At 41.3% G+C, this 13,172-nt stretch overlaps 1 protein-coding gene across 1 annotated transcript; it reads right to left on the bottom strand.

The window, feature by feature from the left end:
* Nucleotides 1-9,602: 9,602 nt before the first annotated feature.
* On the bottom strand, nucleotides 9,603-11,313 carry LOC130511377 (uncharacterized). The gene is made up of 5 exons (XM_057008335.1): nucleotides 10,753-11,313; nucleotides 10,549-10,668; nucleotides 10,296-10,472; nucleotides 9,975-10,196; nucleotides 9,603-9,893 (listed from the first exon to the last, which is right to left on the bottom strand). Exons 1-5 carry the CDS (start codon nucleotides 11,302-11,304, stop codon nucleotides 9,603-9,605), a joined length of 1,362 nt encoding a protein of 453 aa, XP_056864315.1. The 5' UTR covers nucleotides 11,305-11,313.
* Nucleotides 11,314-13,172: the final 1,859 nt, after the last annotated feature.

Raw genomic sequence — 13,172 nt, forward strand, 5'->3', positions numbered from 1 at the left:
GGGATGGAATCCACAGAGAGCTATGACACACAATAGATCATAGTCAGCAGTGATTAAGATTGGTTGAATGCAATTTAAATTAAATAAGCAATGGTGAGCAAGGTATTTGTTCGGTTGATTGGATTGAGGTTTAGAAAAGAATAAGAAAGTGTTAAGTCTAGTGTTTCTACTCAGGTAATCCGGATTATAGTAGTACAGATTCTAAGTATCAGGCTGGATATATGAGAACTCAACGTAAGCAATAGTCGATCAACTTCCGTTTGTTTAGACTATCTATTGTTTAGATCTCCGGACCTCAACTTCCGTTTGTTGATCTAAAGAAAGTGTCGATCGATGATTCTATAGGAATATCTATCGATACACCTCTTGAGTCGTCGATCGATTAATAAATTGGATTATCGATCGACGATCTTCTAGCAAGCTTTGATGATCGGATTGAATATGTTCACAAGGCTTCCTAGATCAACCGTCATTTGTTTTTAACAATCCTAGCTCAGAGATATATTCTAGTAGAAGACGAAGCCGTCGTTTGGGCTTAACTATCCTAATATCAGAGTTCTAGTTAGCTACTCTAGAACACAAGCAATAATAAAAACTATAATGATGATATCTCTAGCAACTTAGCAATTCTATATTTGGGGCTAATCCTTCATAACCTATTTGAACCCTGAACCTAACATGTTGATTACTCAGACATAAATGGACGTGGACCGTCCCGTTTGCCATATGGCGAGTTGGACATGGATCGTCCAGCTCGCCATCCTGTTGGGGTCAAAATCGGTCACAACGAAATTAACGTTCGAAAATATTCCTCGAAAAAGATAATTCCCGTAAAAATTACTTAAACTAATTTTTACGATAAAATTCTTGAATAGATTTGTCCGCAGCATCGAAACAAGCTCCAATGGTTCGTATTGACGACGAAGTTAGTATCAAATCATTCGTAAAAATTATCGACGGTGTCTTTGCGGAAGGTATCCAAGCATTCAAATCTATACGAAGAACTTTCCGACAAGATCATGTTCTTGTCGTAAAACTGAAGCTTGAATACTCGGACAACGGGTGCTCGAAACAAAGACTTCAATTCGCGGAACAAGCTCGCTCAATACCGAGAGCTCGCTCAATACAAGCTCACTCGCTACAAGCTCACTCTAGGGAGTGAGTTACAGAAAAACTGGGTCGCTATAGGGAGTGAGCTACGGAAAAGTTGGGTCGCTATAGGGAGTGAGCTACAGGAAAAGCTGGGTCGCTATAGGGAGTGAGCTACGGAAAAGCTGGGTCGCTATAGGGAGTGAGCTACAGAAAAGCTGGGTCGCTATAGAGAGTGAGCTACGGAAAAGCTGGGTCGATATAGGGAGTGAGCTACAGGAAAATTCGGTCGCTATAGCGACCGAGCTCAGACACAAGCTCGGTCGCTATAGCGACTGAGCTAGAGAAAAAGACCCATCTCGGCGAGGTCTATAGCTCACCAGACCCATTTCGGCGAGGGCTTCGATTTGATATCTTGATCGTTTTCTGGGTCCTCACGGTTTGAGAGAACAGCCTCTTTGAAGTTCCAAGGCAGATTCCTTAAAATCTTGTTTTAAGACAACGATTCTTTAAAACAACGATTTCTTAACCAACGATTTAAGAAATCAACGATTTCTTAAAACAATGCTTTCTTAATCAACGACTTAAGAAATCAACGTTTTCTTTATCAACGACTTGAGAAATCAACGATTTAAGAAAGTAAAGATTTCTTAAATCAAACGGAACTTTGTTATCAAAGGGCCAAACCTCCTCAAACAAGCATCCTAAGAGAATCGTAGCTTCGCGATGGGTTCAAACGCTTGGATAACGGACCTCGGTCCACGGCACAAACCCGATCGCGATGGCAATCAGGTCACGAACGAGAGCTCGGTTGCTATAGCGAACGGATCACGATACCACGCTCGGTCGCTATAGCGACCGAGCTTCGATTACAGCTCGGTCGCTCGAACAGAGCTCTCGTCTGAATTTCATCGAAAACTAATTCATATGAAATTCGGTAACTTACTTTTCGAAATCCTTTGACATTGAATCGAAAGTGGTCATTCTTAAACGCATAATAAAACTTCGATAAAGTCAGAAGAAAAGAGGAGAAGAAGAAGGAAGAAGGGGCAATCCGAATCATCAATGGGACTAAGGTACGTCCGACTAAAAATTCCGTCAAGGTTTTAATTTTTTTTGGTAGGAAAAGAACGAAAACGTCTTGAAAATTGCCGTAGAATTTAGGGAACTTAGAACCTAGGTGGATAGTCTAGCAAGCTAAGTCTTAGGCAAATTTTCCAGTCTTGTTCCATTGTTCATCGAATTTCCAGGCAGAAAATGCAAACCGAGAAACGATCGCCACGCATTCTAAGGCACACTCGCCCTGCTTCCTAAAGAAAGAAAAACCTTCGGAAGAACGGTTAACCCATTTTTTTCGTAAAATAAAATAATGGATCCAATGGATATCAGTCGTAGATAATTTTTGCTCCATAAGGTTGATGATTCCTGCTTTTACTACCCTCGGCTACGTCCAAGCAGGAAATGACCCTACAACCGAATCCGCACATATTCTACGACGATCCTTCACCAACAATTTCCCTGGCTATACGGCTGCACCTAGCCTCCATGCCAATCCAAAACTACTGAGCGATCAACGCTCCAACCGCCTAAACGGCTAACGGCTAATCGACAATCCACGATTTGTGGTGAAACGCCAAGTGACTATTATACCAGTTTGTCGTATAACCCAGAATCGGAAATCATACGATGAATTCTTCGTAACGAAACTCAGTCGTAACATCCATATGGTTAACGGAGGATGTAAACTTATCATCAATAGATTAAGTTCTATAAACCCCATAAAACGCGGCATAAAAAGAAACACTCGTAACAAAGCTCCTAGAGCTATACGGGTCATTTTAAAAAATTCAAAAACAAGTTCCGGAAGGCCAACACTTCACGAAACACAGTGAAGTTAGACGCTTCTCCCTGGTAAATTTGCACGACCTTTCGGTCCAAAATCCTCAAAACAATTCGCCAACTACTAAACAGCTACGACAACGGATCCAGTATCCACAAAACGATTATCACATCCGGACACATGTCTCTGATAGCTTACACCTAAAACGCTCGCTAAAAAGTAGCATACGGACCAAGCGACAAAATCGGAATCCGAAGTGACTACTCGGATTCTACCCTTTGCACTTGACGAAAGTATAAATCATAAGCAAAAGCCCATAAATCTTCTTATGGCATAAGAAAAATAAAGTCGCAGCATTGCGAGACGTTGCTTCATGCTCGAATAAACGTTTTTCGACCAAAATTTCATACGCCTTCTAAATGGCATCATATCGTTGTTGCTGATCACAACAAATGAACTCTAACGTCCTAAACAGAAAAGCCACCTAAGGGTAGGCTCTCTTACATCCGACCAGGATACCATAGCGCGCTATACAAGAAAACCGAAATTTCGTTTGAGTGCTTCGTAAAGGAAATAGCTCCGACTCGTACCCAGACAAATCATAATAAGCCGATAACACTTCGCGGATTTTAAAACGGTACGAGTCAGGTTAAAATCGCAAACAGGCAAAACGAAAGCCGATTTGTCATCGCAAAGCCTCAGTCCGAAAGTAAACCTAGGTCTTGCCCTAAACCCAGCCTTGCTGGTACTTAACATCTCACAGACATAGTATCAACACCCGATACGAGATCCCAAAACTTGTCTCTTCACTTAAGTCTATCCGTTTCACGAACCTTCGCGTAAATCAGTAAACCGCGAAAAATCTTGCTTTGTACAATCGATGGATACGGTGATCATCGGAGAGGCAGGAATGAGACGACAACAAACACCATGTCCCTCTAACTTCGATAAACGGAAGTTCTCTCGATTTATAAAAACCACGATTTTATAGATTTGAGCAAAATATTTTTTAAAGGCCAAACTTGGCCAAAATAAACAGCCTCCGAGGCTACTCTTGCGGCCGAAAAAGGTCCAATACGAAATACCATCGACAGCAACATGCTCGACATAACTAGACGATAAAGTCTCACTGGAAAACAGGTCATAAGAATCTTAACTCCAAGACGAACTATGAATGGCTTGATCCCTTTTGACAAAGGGTACGTAGGCAGCTTTCATCAAGTGCAGCCCCGATCTTATAAGATTCCCCTCTTCTTAGAATGAACGTACAACTTTCAACGGACATTTTAAACCGTTAATTCCGCCTAACTTGACTAACTTGTCTTATCGCACGCTAGAATCTCACATCTACGATCCACGGTTCTAACGGGCTGGGGGGCTAACTGTTGGGGTCAAAATCGGTCACAACGAAATTAACGTTCGAAAATATTCCTCGAAAAAGATAATTCCCGTAAAAATTACTTAAACTAATTTTTACGATAAAATTCTTGAATAGATTTGTCCGCAGCATCGAAACAAGCTCCAATGGTTCGTATTGACGACGAAGTTAGTATCAAATCATTCGTAAAAATTGTCGACGGTGTCTTTGCGAAAGCTATCCAAGCATTCAAATCTATACGAAGAACTTTTCGACAAGATCATGTTCTTGTCGTAAAACTGAAGCTTGAATACTCGAACAACGAGTTCTCGAAACAAAGACTTCAATTCGCGTAACAAGCTCGCTCAATACGAAGCTCACTCAATACCGAGATCTCGCTCAATACAAGCTCACTCACTACAAGCTCACTCGCTACAAGCTCACTCGCTATAGGGAATGAGCTACAGAAAAACTAGGTCGCTATAGGGAGTGAGCTACGGAAAAGCTGGGTCGCTATAGGGAGTGAGCTACAAGAAAAGCTCGGTCGCTATAGGGAGTGAGCTACGGAAAAGCTGGGTCGCTATAGAGAGTGAGCTACAGAAAAGCTGGGTCGCTATAGGGAGTGAGCTACGGAAAAGCTGGGTCGCTATAGGGAGTGAGCTACAGGAAAAGCTGGGTCGCTATAGCGACCCAGCTCAGACACAAGCTCGGTCGCTATAACGAATGAGCTAGAGAACAAGATCGGTCGCAATAGCGATAGCGACCGAGCTCCCCAGACCCGTCTCGGCGAGGGCTTCGATTTGATATCTTGATCGTTTTCTGGATCCTCACGGTTTGAGAGAACGGCCTCTTTGAAGTTCCAAGGCAGATTCCTTAAAATCTTGTTTTAAGACAACGATTCTTTAAAACAACGATTTCTTAATCAACGATGTAAGAAATCAACGATTTCTTAAAACAACGATTTCTTAATCAACGACTTAAGAAATAAACGATTTCTTAATCAACGACTTGAGAAATCAACGATTTAAGAAAGTAACAATTTCTTAAATCAAACGGAACTTTGTTATCAAAGGGCCAAACCTCCGCAAACAAGCATCCTAAGAGAATCGTAGCTTCGCGATGGGTTCAAACGCTTGGATAACGGACCTCGGTCCACGGCACAAACCCGATCGCGATGGCAATCAGGTCACGAACGAGAGCTCGGTTGCTATAGCGAATGGATCACGATACCACGCTCGGTCGCTATAGAGACCGAGCTTCGATTACAGCTCGGTCGCTATAGCGACCGAGCTGTGGACAAAGTTCGGTCGCTATAGCGATCGAGCATTCATATATCGATCATTTTACAAAAGGTCCGAAGTATTCTGAAACGACGATACGACGTAAAACTATGCATTCTCGACCATCCGTATAGCCATTCTCCGCAACTCACGACTATCCGTTTCTTGATCTCTCGATCAAATGGAATCGTCCGTTTGGTTTACGATAAAACCGCGAAAACTTAACCTTATCGAAGAAATCGTAAAAACGTCTCAAATCAAAAACACGGCCAAAGGAGGTCCTAAATTTGATTCGAGGCCCACTTACGATTTCTTAAGAACCCATAAACCTTATGACGGTTTATGCTTGGAGGATAAGCATCAGTTTCCGCGGATAATTGGAAACTTTCCGCAGATAATCATGAAGATCGAAAAAAATGGAATATTCCCATTTTTTCGACTATGACGGCTTAAGGGCAAAAGGGGGAAGCGTAAACCGACCTTGGAGGGAGTATATAAGGAGTTCAAGGCGAGAGGCATAGAGGGATGACTTTTCCAGAGCAACTTAGCACTTAGAGCATTTTAGGCAACTTTCCGTTTTTGTTTTTCGAGCTGCGACTCAATTAGGTTTAGCCTCCTTCGGGTATTAAAACTAGGATCTCGCCGACAGCTCTCGTAGCCGAAGCACGTTATCCCGTTGTTGTTACGCTCATACGCAGATTCGGAATAAAATCCTTCTTGCTCTCTTTTTACGATTTTTATTTTTATTTTTATTTTCCGTTATTGTCGTGTTCTGATTGCTTGACGTGTGGTTTCTCAGAAATCCGGGACCTCTGGGAAATTAGGGTTCTCCTACTTTCCTAAAATATACGATAATTTGACGGTGCGAATTTCGGTTCCCACACATCCCGCTCGCCATATGGCGAGCTGGACTTAGACTGTCCCGCTCGTGATCCAGTTACATAGTAGACGAAATTAAGCTCGTAAAATTCCCTAAGAGCAGTAATCTTAGACGTTGATTTCGAGATAACCATTTTTTGACCCCAACAGTTAGCCCCCCAGCCTGCAAGTTTCGTAGACGAGTTTTGTGGGCGAGTGACGTTTTATTTTTTAATCGAAACCTACGGCGATACGCCTACATTTGGAAAGGATCACTCAAGTCGGATTTTGGATATGATCTCGACAAGAAGGGAGAAATGATGGAATGAACGGTGACACAAGAGGTGCGAAATCACTCTTGATACTACAAGAATTCGATGTGGCTTGATGTGACGCATAAGTCCAACAATCGAAGGTTTGTTTGCCAGGTGATAACCTCACCAAGAAACAGAAAAGTTCTAAGCAAAGAATAAAAAGAGACGAACTCAAAGATAATAATAAAATCGATGTGTTATTTCATTTGGAAAAACTACATACTTATAGAGTTTTGTAGTCAAATAGAATAAAGACATTTGTGGGAAAACAAGACATAGAAAATAAAAACATTGACTAGAATGTGATAAATCAGTCAAAGTGCGGAAATATATGAAGTCTGGTCAAGGTGACCCTTCGCCTACACGTCCAGGTTCATCCATGATAATCAGGTTCGATGCGGTAAGGAGTAGGACGTACGCGGGCTGATCCGGACGGTCCGTCGGGTGATCATCACGAACGAGTTGTGTACTGATTTGAGTTAAGTCTTCAGAAAACTTGAGAATCCTTGCCTTAGAGAATTGGGTGGAAGAAAAGTCCATGATGGCGTCAAAGGAATAGGCAAGGACGTTGGTTCGTTCATCGGGTTGTACGGTACAAACCAAACGGGTGAGAAGTGAGAAGTTGCGGTTGTTGTCTGATTCTGCTCGACCCAAGTGAAGTCTGGCTTGACTATCTGTCTTAGCTTATCGAGATGGTCGGGAAAGACGGTCTCCAGTTCGGTCAGTTCGGTCGCTTGATCGTGGATCCAGCCTTAGCTCCTTTCCAGATGTACGTGGGTCGATCTGGTACACGGCTCGGTCAGTCTGTCTGGTATGGGCGGATGGCTGTAATGTATTACTACTCACTCTACTTGGATATTGTTGTGTTCTAGTTTGGATTGAGATTTGTTGTCTGGGTTATGTTCAACTTGACTAGTTTTTCGGATTAAGACTTTGTATTGTGGTACTTGTTTATCAATGAATATAAGATTTGATAAGATTTCAAATCCAATAGGGTCCGGTTTCTAGATAAATAACAACAAAATTTAATGACACAAAACACTGCTACGAGATCGAAAAAATAGCGTGAACAAAATTACTATCATATTACAAACCACAATACATGAATTATGCGATCACAATATATATAATAACTTCTAAAACTTGCTATCAAATATAATATATAGCTTCTTAAATACACGTTATTATAAATACCATTCAGTAATAGCAATCTACAAAAAACTATCATATTGTAAAACTACAGTAGCTTTTAAGAAAATGCTATAATATAGGGGGACCTATTATAGCTCGGGCAGACATAACGGATTCAATAACGCTAACAAAAGTATATAATAGCTTTTTCTTTAGCTAAGAAAGGCCACTTTTCTTGTAGTTTCTAAAATATTTGATGTGTGAATTTATATTGTTTGCAGTATTATAGCCCATGTTCCAGCCTTGACTAACATATCATTTGAAATTATCACAGTAGAGAAGGGATTTTGTCGAATCTTAACTGTCTCTTATGTTTGGTCATAGTAATTGTCCGAACATTAGTACTCACTGGACGATGATCTGATCCATAGAACTGCCAAAAACTAGCCTGATTATGCAGGGTATTGTAACGTCCGAGCAGAGTTAGATGCTACTCTATCTAAACCGACCACCATTTTCTGGTCACCAAGAGAACCGACCACCATTTTCTGGAATATCTGATATATCACAAAATTATATACATTCTGCAGACCTTGAAGTGTCCATTCATCATGTTTTCTACCACCCCCTCTTTTTATCATTGGAGAGAATTTCATTAAAGTCACCCATTAGCAACCAAGGTTCTTGTCTTAATGTTACAATTCTCTCAAGTTTCTCCTATACTATATGGTGTTATTGAGGATTTGGATCACCAATAGGTTGCTTTTTCCAAAGGATAGCTAAGCATCCACTCTTACCAACAGCAGGGATGAACAAAATCACACATAACAATAGTTTCACACAGAAAGAAGATATCAGGAGACTCATCACAAACTATCTCCTTCAACCGAGGTTCAATCAGCAGCCCTCCTAAGCCTTGACAGGTCCAACTGCATATCTTCCTGGAAACATTGGGAGTATCGGGCTTCCCGCACCTCTGTAAATACTGTTTCCATCCTCACCAGAATCATCAACATCATCCTTCCGTTTCGAACTAAGGTCCATCCGCTTTTTGTTCCTAGGAGGACCTTCAAGACACTACAAGAAAACACGCCGATATCGAGGGGCTTTTTCCTCGGTATTTTCGTCGGAATAAGCGTATTCCGACGAAATACCGAGGAAAATGTCCCTCGAAAAAAACTCGTCGAAATTTCATTTTCCATCGAAATTTCTCGAAATTTTGTGACGGAATTTCGAAGAAACATAATTCCGAGGAAATTTAGAGGACTGTCCTTCGTCGAAGAGGTCCTCGGAATATATTGAGGAACAATTCCCTCGGTATATACCGAGGATTATACCGAAGGAAAAGACCTACGAAATTTTTCGAGGAACATGTCCCTCGGAAAATTTCGACGAACGGTGTTCCTCGAAAATTTTCGAGGAAAGCCGTTCGTCGAAATTTTCCGAGGGACAGGTTCCTCGAAAATTTTCGAGGGCTGCTTTCTCGAAAATTTTCGAGGAACCCTCCCTCGGAATATACCGAGGAACACTTCCTCGGTATATACCGAGGACATCTGTTCCTCGGAATATTCCGAAAATTAAATTTTTAAAAAATAATATTTTTTTAAAAAAATAATATTTTTAAATTTATATTCGTAAATATAAAATTAAAATTTAAATTAAAAACATATTATTTAAAATTCAAAGTCATACAAACGAAAAGAAAACATTTAGAGTTTTTGAAATAAATTAAACTACGGGGTTTGGAAGTCCGGGTCTGGCATGTTCGGGAAGTCGACGTTGGCGTTCGGGTTCATGCTCCTCATCATCGCCATCATTTGCTCGTTCAGCTTCCTCTGTGCCTCCCAGCCCGCCTCTTGACTCGCCACCATGGACTCCAGCGCAGATATGCGAGCATCCTTGTCCCTCATCTGGCTCAGAAGGACTTCTTGATCAACATAGGACGGTGGTGGTGCAGAAGCAGACGGAACCGAGGGAGACCGACGAGCCAAACCGAACAAACGGCCCTTCTTCTTTGGAACCGACTGAAAAAGAAAGTGTAAATTTAAATAATATAAAAATTTAAATAATATAAAAATGGATTGAACTTTAAAAAATGAACTTACCGCTTCAACGATTTGGTTGATCCGAACCCGAGGCAAGCCGGTCGATCCCGTCGAATCGTCATCCTCGGTTTGAAGCTGAGACACTTCCTGTTCCATCTGACTGTCGATGAGGGTGACCACATCCCTCACAACACCATCATCAATCTCGCCGGTCTTCTTGTTGGTATACGCCGTCTTTATTAGGCGGAGATGATCAACCGGCTCCCCCTCATTTTCTTGCGCCTTGAAAAAAACATAAATTAAACAAACATTAGTAATTAAAAGAAATGCACAAAAAAATATTAGAATCTTAAATAATATAATAAAAACCGACAAGCTTACCAAGCGATCTCCCAGACTGGCTAAAGACTGAGCACCCAAGTTATGGACGTACATGCCCTTCCCCTTACGGTCGCTCTTGCGGTTGGTGGAGTTGGTGGAAGAAGTTGCTCTGACTTCGTTCTTACTCCAATGCTCACTCAACTCCCGCCAGACCGTCGGGTCCATCCCCTTTGGAACCTTTAAAAAAAAATTGTTAAATAAATAAAAAAATATTTTAAAAAATAAAAAAATTGTATCATAAATAAAAACGAACCTTGTTTATTTCCCACTTCTTCTTCCACGAGTGCATCTGCTTCCCATAGTTGTCCATAACTTTATGGACGAAGTGGTAATAGATAAACAACGTATCATCGGCATTCCAGTTGAATTGTTGCTGAAAATAAAACACAATTAGTAGAAAATTAATATTAAAGATGAAAAAAATAAGTAAAAAATAAGTAAAAAATAGAAAACTTACCGCAAACTGTTGAAACCACATATGCTGCTTCTCGAGAGGGAAGTCGGTGAAAGTCGGATGTCCATTGTCGAGGGACGAGTACATCATACTGTTGATCCATCCGCTGATCCCGTTCCCGGATTGGAAATGTTTCCACGCTTTTGCATCTGAGGGATGTCTAATCTCACCATCTGTTGAGTGCTCCGCATGCCATCTCATTCGTTGCGCTGTGCGTTCTGAAAGATACAACCTCTGCAACCTTTCCGTCAAAGGCAAATACCACATCCTTTTATATGGCACTGGAACTCTTCCACTCGTATCTTTATAACGAGGCTTCCCACAAAATTTGCATGTAGTCCGCTGATCATCCGCCCTCCAATAAATCATGCAGTTATCGCTGCATACATCTATTACCTGATAAGATAAACCAACCCCAGCTACGAGTTTTTGAACCTCGTAGTATGAACCTGGAGCTACATTATCCTCAGGTAGAATACCTTTAACAAAATTAGCTATCGCATCCACACAGTCTTCAGCCAAGTTATAATCTGTTTTAATGCCCATCAGTCTCATAGCAGATGATAAAGCTGAATGCCCATCTCTGCAACCTTCGTACAATGGTTGCTTTCCAGCATCCAACATTTCATAAAATCTCCTAGCTTCTGCATTGGGTAAATCTTCCCCTCTAAAATGATCATTTATCATCTGCTCAGTACCTACACCATAATCTACATCCGCCCTAATTGGTTCTTCTAATCTAACCGCCGGCTGAGGTTCACTAGTACTACCAAGTTCATAATCAGTTTCCCCATGATGATACCAAATTTTGTAACTTCGTGTAAACCCACTCAATAATAGATGAGTCCAAACATCCCACTCTTTAATAACTTTTCTATTTTTACAATTAGAGCAAGGACATCTTAACTTACCTGTTTTTGCTTCCGGTTGTTGGCGAGCTACCCTCATGAACTCGATTATACCTTGATTGTATTCTTTCGTAAGCAATCTCGTGTCCGGATCCAAATGAGGACGATCCATCCAAGAACGAAAATAATTTGAAGAAGACATGTTTTTTTGGAATCAAATTCGTGAGACTAGGAGAGAAGAAGAAAAGAAATGGAGTGAATGAAGAGGAAGAGGGGTGGCTGTATTTATAGATGAAATTGTCCCGGCATACTGAGGAAATTTCGAGGAAATTTCGAGGGAAACAGCCATCTCCTCGAAATTTCCTCGAAATAGTTTAAATCCCCAACGGCTCTCCCAACGGCTCTCTAACGGCTACAAGATGTCGTCGAAATATTAGAAATATCCGTCGATTGTTTCCGACGACCCTGGTTTCCTCGGTATTCCCTCGAAAAATACCGAGGAAGTTGGTCTTCCTCGAAATTTCCTCAAAAAATAGTGAGGAAATTTCGAGGAAACCCCATTTCTTGGTTTCCTCGGTATTTCCTCGATATTTTGTCAGAAATTTTCGAGGAACTCATTTTCCCTCGGTATTTCCCTCAGAATCTGCGTGTTTTCTTGTAGTGAGAGCAGCCTCCATGTCCTCTTGTTTCCTCCTAATAGTTTCAAGATGTTTTTCAAAGATTGCATAAAAATCAATAGGCTGTTCTTCATGTACCTTAGCCGCTCATTACCTTGCTTCAAAGTACCGTGAATGTTCAGCCAACAGGTCCTGATTAAGATTCACATTGGTAGCATTTGTACTCGGATCACCAACTTCCGCAACCGAAACCTGATCATTTTCCTCCTCTGGAAGAACTCCATCACCATTAAAGACTCATCATCATCATCATTTTCCTCATCATCATCCTTTTCATTGTCATCATCATGATCAACATGCAGTGAACACTCTGTATGATCATGAGTGAGCATTCCGCTAACACGGCAGAAATCCCTAAGCCTTTCGTATTTGAACGTGAGCATTGTGTTCTCCATTTGGCCAAAGTGAATTCCTCTGAAAGAGCAGAGGGTGATCGGTATTCCAAAGTATCCGCGCACGAAAAAAGTCGACTCTAGCGGTTGAATTCTCATAGTAGTCAACATCAACAAACGGTTCTAGGATATCTCCAATAAAGCGGATCATTGGATTTGTAAGATACTGCAAAGGGATTCCTCTTATTTGAATCCAGAAAGGAATCACTTCTGATGCATCATTAAAAAGATTTGGAGGCAATCGATGAAGAGTAACCATCCAAACTGCAAAACTCCAAAGGCTACGACGAAGAATTAGATTCATTTTCTCTTCAGAGGGAAACGAGAATTGAATCTTATCTGGTCCAATATCACGACCAATCACCGATTCAGCCACTCCCCACATACAAGGAAATTGAAGCGCCAAGGCTCGAAGATTTTGCATGCGAGGATTGAGACGCATCACCATGATCATAAAAGGATTCAAAGACGGCGCTTCATCCAATACTTCCGCCAGAAGCACAATT

This window comes from Raphanus sativus, chromosome 4 (genome assembly GCF_000801105.2).
Source record: "Raphanus sativus cultivar WK10039 chromosome 4, ASM80110v3, whole genome shotgun sequence".
Classification (NCBI taxonomy): Eukaryota; Viridiplantae; Streptophyta; class Magnoliopsida; order Brassicales; family Brassicaceae; genus Raphanus; species Raphanus sativus.

What these genes read in the sequence shown, in the direction of transcription:
- LOC130511377 (XM_057008335.1), bottom strand. Translation starts at nt 11,304, where the DNA reads ATGAGACTGATGGGCATTAAAACAGATTATAACTTGGCTGAAGACTGT. An exon ending in TGTGGTTTCAACAGTTTGCG is followed by an intron (nt 10,669 to 10,752) that starts GTAAGTTTTCTA and finishes TTTTATTTTCAG; the next exon opens with CAACAATTCAACTGGAATGC. An exon ending in AGAAGTGGGAAATAAACAAG is followed by an intron (nt 10,473 to 10,548) that starts GTTCGTTTTTAT and finishes TTTTTTTTAAAG; the next exon opens with GTTCCAAAGGGGATGGACCC.